The 8,203-nt window shown below is 32.9% G+C and overlaps 2 protein-coding genes across 3 annotated transcripts in view; one reads left to right on the top strand and one right to left on the bottom strand.

Moving 5' to 3' along the window:
- LOC119838749 (target of rapamycin complex subunit lst8) overlaps nucleotides 1-8,203 on the top strand; it is a 13,696-nt gene that overhangs the window by 2,881 nt on the left and 2,612 nt on the right. The window lies entirely within an intron of this gene.
- On the bottom strand, nucleotides 3,112-5,502 carry LOC119838750 (high mobility group protein D-like). Of its 2 annotated transcripts, none has more exons than XM_038364847.1 (4): nucleotides 5,309-5,502; nucleotides 4,526-4,688; nucleotides 4,274-4,414; nucleotides 3,112-4,048 (listed from the first exon to the last, which is right to left on the bottom strand). In XM_038364847.1, the coding sequence occupies exons 1-4, from the start codon at nucleotides 5,485-5,487 to the stop codon at nucleotides 3,977-3,979; spliced, it is 555 nt and encodes a 184-aa protein (XP_038220775.1). In that variant the 5' UTR covers nucleotides 5,488-5,502; the 3' UTR covers nucleotides 3,112-3,976. The 2 variants fall into 2 exon arrangements, with proteins under 2 accessions (XP_038220775.1, XP_038220776.1); XM_038364848.1 differs by having other exon boundaries at nucleotides 3,112-4,045; nucleotides 5,309-5,465.

Genomic DNA, 8,203 nt, shown 5'->3' with positions numbered 1-8,203 from the left:
TGTGTGCGTGCGTGTGTTCGTATGATGATGTTAGTTGGGTGCGAATGCAATGCAGAGGTATACTCACGAGGAGTCCGCACTGAACTTGCACCGCAGCGCGTACTTATGATGCGCGACGAGGTGCTTGCGCGGCACGGGGCGGGCGGGAGTGCCCTCCAGCGCCCACACGTAGCAGCTACCCTTGTTGTTCACCGCCGCCATCAGCCGCCCGGACGGGTCGATTGCTATGTCCTGGATGGACGCTTCTGCTTCTGGTATCTGAGGATTGTATGTGTGGATATAAGTGACAGGTGCTTAACAAAGTGCAGGCTATGGAAGCCCAATTGAAGCTCAAACAGATTATTTTTACACTAAATTAACTTAAATTACAGACATATCTTTAACTGTTCTTTAGGGGGTAAAAAGCTTTATTTTAAAATCTGACAAACAATGGGTCCTTATAATAAGTATAAGCTTTTGGTGTAGAAGCCAAATAGTAAAATCAACATTAACAAAAATGTTTCAAGGGAAAACTTACTATACTAACAGTTTTAAATCTAATTTATACTTGAAATTACAAGATATATTCTACTTACAAGTTGTTCGTTATGATCAGTCTTGAGATCCCATATGTGTATAATCCCAGTCTGGCCCCCAACCATAATCTGTGACTGGTCTGGATGTAATACCACTGCATTCACCGGTGCAGGCACTTGGAATATCCTCTGGCACTGGAATTGTCGGCCAGCTCTGAAATATGGAAATAAGCTTTTTAAATTCTTATAGCACATAGAATATGATAATTGCATATGGCCTACAACTTATGTCATATCCTGTTAACGTAGCTTAAAAAGTAAAAAAATGTCCAGCCAATATTAATTTTTTATACATATTTACATACTCATGACCGCACATTGTTACCAAAAAGTTAAAGTTCTACCTTAAATCCCATATTCTGGCGGTGCAATCTTCTCCACCTGTGTACATCCATTGGCCATTCTCCTGAAATTTATTATTATTTTATGAAATATATAATAATGTAAAAATTAAAAGTTGTCTATTAAATATTAATATTCTTTTTTATTAGTATTTGCTCTTACATTTGTGAATGAAACAAAAATTAAGATGGCAGAAAATTAGAATTACCTGAAATCCAACTCGGGAGACATTCTTTGTGACTCCCTCAAAGTTCATAACAGGGTCAGGGTTGGCGCTAGCTAAATCATACATTCTTATATGCTGATAACCACATGCTGCTACCATTTGACCACTTGGGTTTATTTCTAAATCGTTGACTTGCTGAAAAATACATTTATTATAATAGCATAGTTTATGATCATCAGCAAGATTAAACTACACTGTGTATATCATCCCAAACATACCGAGTCAGGATGTTGCATCGTTCTTAAGCACACGCCGCTATGTGCTTGCCATAGCTTTATAGTATGGTCATACCCTCCTGTGACGAGGACTACTTGCGAGCCCCCAGCTATACCATCACCAGACATAGTCATTGTGAAACAGAAGTGCAAACTGTGCAATTTATAACATCTCTTATAGCCAAGAAAATTAAATTGAAATAAAAAATAAGTGGATTTAAGTAATTATTTTAACTTTGTAATGTATTTGTTACAAATCTAAAATCTTAAGTTTTTAGAGTTTTTTTTTTGAATTGTATTTATATTCTATATAGATTTAATTAATGTTTATTTAGTTTGTTTTTTTTTTTTTTTTAATGACAGACGTATAGAAATTATGAACGGTGTTGATAGTTTGCAGAATCAATAGACAGTAGACACTTTGTAATTGACATTTGACAGTTAAATACATAGAGCCATAGAGACTAATCGATACAATAACTAACACGTATTCTTACTCTGTGGTACCTATATTAACATACGTGCGCTATAAAAAAGTCCACAGTGAACTTTCATACTGTCATATCTATGGATTATATCTAAAGAGAGGTCGGCCATTTTGTAGACAAAGATGATGATTAAATTTCGAATTGTAAGTTCAGAGCTGACACCTAATAAAAATGGACTCGGATGAAACGAAGAATAACACTGATATTTTAAGTAGTTCATAGTACTATGATATACTTAAAACATAATGGTTTGTTCACATCAGTTCACATTTCACTCTTACCATTACTAACTGGACTATGGGAACTTGATAATTAATAAAATACATAATAGAGTAATGTTATAATTATTGTACATTCAATACCCTTGTGTTAAATAAATGAAGAATACATTCATACTCAACACAAACAATATAGCATTGTATTTTCTATAGTCATTTTTCCCAAAACTGTATAATTTCAATTAATAAATACTGGCGGCATCATTATAGGCGCTGACAGCGTCGCGTCTACGGGACTGTTTTCGTGACATGGTCCAGATGTATACTCGGGTCAATCTACACTCATTAAGCTTTTTAAGCTTTCAAAAAGATTGCCGTTCACACATTCATAAACTTAAAATGACATTTACAAAAGTGTTTTCTATACAAACGAGCAAACATTCGTTTATTTTTAGGATGCAAATGGATGATTCGGATCAAGTACGAAATTTCTTAGTTTGCTTGTACATACCTATAAAACCCAAACCAACCCATAATAAATTAATGCCGTTTGCAATATTTATGTATTGTTAGAAATTCCAAAGTTTTCATTATAACTCGAAATTTTGAATTGAATGAAATTATAAAAACAAAACTTACTTCAGACCTAGTTTTTTCAGCACTTAACAAAGTAAATTGTAAATTATAACTGCTTATATTGTTATCATTATAACGAATAATAGATATAACTGCGTGCATGGGTCACTTTAGAAACCTATACGTTCATGCTGCATGACAAGCCCCACGCGTACTTCTTAATCGGTCTGTGTAACGTAAGGCGTCATCGCTTGATCAATACGATTATGCTCAATGCAGTGTATATTTTTGAATATCATTACGCATCGTGTCGATTATTATTTAGTAGTCGTTATCGCATACTATAACGGCTTGCATTATCAGTCATGATATTGATAAAGTTACTTACACTACACGTGTTAACAACGCCGATCAGCTTTATTACAAAAAATATGTAGGTACTATGGGGCCAAATGAAAATCAAATTCAAAAATATAATTTTATATGAAATTACTTTATTGAACATGTAAAATCCATATTGACATGAGGAATGCTATTCTCATTTACAAAATAACACAAATGTAAAATTTGAGAGACTAATCACATTGAAACCTACCTAAACTAACTAAAATACAACATACACATCAATTTCCTAAATTATTTAAATTGCTCAACTCGGTGACAATTTCCGAGAATTTCTTAGCTTAAGTTTGGTACCATTATTAGTATTGAAATTTACAATGACAGAGGTAGGTTTTAATTAACAATAAGCCATCGTTAATGAAATTGTCTCTAATTTTACATGTTGATACAGTTTAACCAAAACTTATGTCTTTGACACACAAAGTAAATTATACATAGCAAAAAAAAATTATGGCAAAGCACAGCTTTTACTGCAGAGTTAAAGGTAGAAGACATAGTTTTGATGAAACCATTCAAGGTACATATCAAAGGTGAGCATCCGGTCACAGCGAACTTAACGAGGGAGGGCTAACTGTACAATTCCCCATTTGATACATACTAACACTTATACATTATTTTTTTTCGAGGCTTAGAAATCTAGACCTTAGCCTGCGCTGATTCTTTCCAAATTCTGCACTCTTAAACCTATTCAATACTAGAATTAATGTTATTAAAGTAGTAAATAACATTGTCAAAATTATCAACAAATCCTATCATATTGACCAAATTATAATACATATTGAAAAAACTGCATCATTCATAATAAATCTCTAAAAAAGATGCCGAAAAATTTGTGTGTATGTAATACAGACTTTGGAAAGTCAGTCGTACATTATGTAATAAATTAAGTCCGAGTAAATTATTCAATATGAACAGAAATGCATTGTTTGGGAGATCATTCGCTTTCTTCTTCATCATCATCACCACCGTCTTCATCTTCAGACTCTTCCTTCTTCTTCTTGGCCTTCTGTTGACAAGGTTATATTAATATGACATTGATTTTACATTTTATTTATTTACTATAGATAAGGGAGAATTTAAACCATTTATAAATGCTCAAGAAAAGCCATTTTTAAACCTCAACCTTGGTTACCAATTTATACACAATATGTAAACTATTTCATATTTACACTAACATAACTAGGATGGAATAATGTTGGAAAAGAAATAAATATGTATTTGTAATACTTACAGCAGGTGACGCTTTCTTTCCCTTCTTTCCTCGCTTTTGTGCCTTCTTGCCACCACCTTCGCCACCACCTCCATTTGCATTATATGATTCTAAATCTTTTGTGTACTGTTCCTTAGCTTGAGCAGCTTTCTCTTCCCATTCCTAATGAAAACAAGATAAAGTTACACAATATATAAATGCTATGAATTTATCTGATTATCGATATTATATTTCATGTATAATAACCAATAAAAAACAACAAAATAAACTTACACTCTTGTCCTTCATAGCCCTCCATATTTCGCCTCCTTTTTTAGCAATTTCGGTGACTTTGAGTCCGGGATTATCGGCTTTAATCTGTTCCCTTGCACTGTTCAGCCATAGCATGTATGCTGACATAGGACGCTTCGGCTTGTCCGACATTTTAACTTTTTTCCTGTAAATTATCATATAATATTACTAAAGGCAACGAAAATGCGCGGCAACAGGTTATGCGGGCCATGCTGCAACCGAATGAAAGCGTCCATATCAGACTAAGGCGTTCTCTAGAGCACACTTTTGGCGGGAAACCTATTTTCATTACATATACCACGAAATAAATTGCATCAATCGCTTTGATAATCTATTCTAATCATTTTAAACATATTGCAATCAATAACTGATGTACTTATGAACAAAATTAGTTATCGCCCCATATAACGAGTTCAGTGGCCTATGCTTGGGTCGAACGAGCCATTTTGTTTTCACGTATTGTGTTGAAAATACGCACTTACAAAACATGACATAATTACTAAATCATCGCCAAATTATTAATCTTTCACTTGTAGAAGAACTGTTTCAGTCGTTTAATGGAAAAGATCCGAGAAATAAATTATCAAAAATAGGGCGTCCTTTCTCATACCCACGCGTAGTACAGAAAGTACGACGAAGCCTATAGCCATGTTTGACTCAGAATTCCAACGTGGAAAAAAGCTTATTTCTACAAAATATGCCTTCAAAACCATAACTATGCTTAGATAAATGAGTAACTTTAGTAATAAAATTGATTTGACTTACCTGATGGCGAAAATTTTGAAATAATTTTTGAACTCGTACACAACCAAACTGCAGACGTAGAGAACCGAAAGAAAATGTATGGAGCTCGAAGCAATGTTCCTAGAGCAAGCGAGCTTGGGGCACCTCGCGTCGCTACCACAGCGCCATCTATCTATGCTCTGATTGGTCGAATTATTCATTGCTGCCAATAGCACCAACGTAAGCAAGCATCTTGTACTACGTATATCCGTGACGTATCGAACTTCGAGCACGTTCGAATCTAGTCCCTATCTGCTGGAGTTATGGACTAAAGTTGACTATGTATATTATTCCCATACTTTGTCTTCTAAAATAAATTTAATCATTTTATCAAGAAAAATAACACAAAATACAACAAATTTTTCGTAATATGAATCGAATTGAACGTAAATAAATTTTTTGTCTACATATTTCAATTACTTTCATTTAATAAGTATGTCAAAATTTGGCCTAGTCTCCTGATAGGTTTCTCATAGCAGCCTTTGACAAAATTACCTCGCGCCAAATTTTAAATGCCGCCAACGTGTATACGAAAACTTAAAAAGCGCGGCAAATGTCAGAGTGAAAGGGATGCCAATAAAACAGCGTTTGTGGATGCGTTTGTTTACCATTTGATATTTCCAAGGGACTTGAGAAATAGTGTTTATTTCGTTTCAATAAGGATGTAGTACTTATGTAACTAGTAATAAAATACATTCCGGATCACATATTTTCTTAATGCAGAGTCATAGTGGTAAATCATAACACTTTTTGGAATTATCAATAAAAATCGATCCATACTCAGTACTTTGACAAGCTTTGTTTCGTTGTATCGATATGTAATAAGTTTTTGTTTTTTAAGTATCTGTTACCTATTCTGTTCACTTACTATAGCTTTTCAATACTAGTTGTATACAAATATACTTACAAAATACACATTGTCAATAAATCGTTAATAAAGAGGTATTGAGTAATTAGTTAGTTAGGCTTATGAGTATAGAATTAAGATATTCAAATTTAAATATATCACAATCGTAACGTATTTAACCAATTGTTATTTATAATTCCATAGTGGTACGTCTTTAGCACAAGCTAGCTTCGCGTAAAACCGTTAGGTATAATTTAAGTTTGGAAGGAAAGTTTACAAATTATAATACTTATTAGTTACTTATTCGTTATCATGAATGAGTAAGACATTCCAAACTTAAAAAGAAATAACATCACACGGAAACTAGATTTTTGGTACTGTCCACGCTCCATACCTCAACAACCCCAGATAAACAGAGATTCAAATTCAAATTCATTACGCTTTACTTTAAAATTAATATAAAATGTTACTTTAATTCGTGGAAACAATATGCAAGACTCCTCTGACTTATCAGGAAATACTTAGGTTTCAGAGTCCACCATGAAACAACATTAAAGTATGTCATTTTTATTATCGTTACGCAATATATAATTTAATTCAACATTCTATTATGTTCCTTTCCAAGAGAAAAGCCGTTAAATTATTAACACTGTCACAACTCGAGGACAAAAAACCCTTTAAAGGTATCATATCCTGAGAAATAACCGTAACGTATTTTGTTCAATTGTTTATTAATAGTTTACGGCTTACACATTGTATTACGAACGTGAAAGGAAGTAGGTAAGGCGTCGGAAGAATTATGTGATCCCTTCTATGTTCAAAATCGAATGAAAAAACATCACAATTTACAATATGAATAACTGTGGTTCCGTAGTCCGTATTAATAGTGTAGGATAGTAAGGATACTGTCCTTCACTAAAAATACATCCATATAAGTACTTTATAGTATTGTTGAATCCTTCATTGCTTGTACCTACCTAAATCAAATAAATATAATACTAATTGTACTTATTATTCTGTGATAATACATAATATGTAGTTCTTATATGGATAGAAAATAGTTCAGTTGCATTAAAATAGCAATAACATATTTAGTAGCTAGTACCTAAGCTCATGTCTTATAATTTTATTTCATATTGTTGTTGTAATTTTTGTGTTTACCGATATTTGAACATTCACTTAAAATTTTACTTGTCTGAGGAAAAACGAATGTAATTCGTTAGTCGAAGATAGCACTAACGCCACGATTTTATTTGACCCACAGAATACAGAACCCTAAATAGAAGCACATTGTGCAGTGGGTCGACATTCGGTGCCACGTTGTGGCGCCTTTTAGCGTCATTGGTACCTCGCAATTCTAACTTTTTTTTAACGATATTTAAAATATAGCTCATTACTATATAAGGGCACCCTATTTGAATTTCAAAATAATATTATTCGAAATAGAATTGGAGCAAAATATCTGTTATAGATTACGATACAAATATTAGCGTGGGATATTATAGTGACATAAAATAACGTCTTACTTTCCGATCTTCTAATTACCAATATATACATCATGCACACATAATGTGACTATTTTTTTTTTTTTGTGGGACAGCGGACATACATTCAAATCAGTTACCTTTCATCTTGTTACGCTCGATAAATCTTAACTTTAAGCTGCGTTTTTGTTTTTCTTTTAAAAAAATATTATTATAAATACATACAATTAGGATCCAGTTACAAGACTACCATATTTCAGCGTACGATATTGTGTTTAACCCTAGAACCCAGGTCTAGAACATATATTATAAAGTGCATTAGTAGAATCTATTTTTATTATTCGTATTATTACAATCCGTTTATTTTATGCAATCACCACATGGAAGGACTTATGTAAACAAAACATTAGAGTAATTATTATTAACAGGTAAGTGGTAACTACTTAGTTACCTGAAAAAGTTGGTACCTAGATTAATACAACCCTGTTTTATTACTAACAGTATTTTATTTCTCTTATTTTATTGTTATGGTCAATTGTAATTAAT

This window comes from Zerene cesonia, unplaced genomic scaffold (assembly GCF_012273895.1).
Source record: "Zerene cesonia ecotype Mississippi unplaced genomic scaffold, Zerene_cesonia_1.1 Zces_u004, whole genome shotgun sequence".
NCBI lineage: Eukaryota > Metazoa > Arthropoda > Insecta > Lepidoptera > Pieridae > Zerene > Zerene cesonia.
This window is presented reverse-complemented; position numbering and strand designations above follow the sequence as displayed.

What these genes read in the sequence shown, in the direction of transcription:
- LOC119838750 (XM_038364847.1), bottom strand. Translation starts at nt 5,487, where the DNA reads ATGAATAATTCGACCAATCAGAGCATAGATAGATGGCGCTGTGGTAGC. An exon ending in TTCAAAATTTTCGCCATCAG is followed by an intron (nt 4,689 to 5,308) that starts GTAAGTCAAATC and finishes GATAATTTACAG; the next exon opens with GAAAAAAGTTAAAATGTCGG. An exon ending in GAAAGAAAGCGTCACCTGCT is followed by an intron (nt 4,049 to 4,273) that starts GTAAGTATTACA and finishes CCTTGTCAACAG; the next exon opens with AAGGCCAAGAAGAAGAAGGA.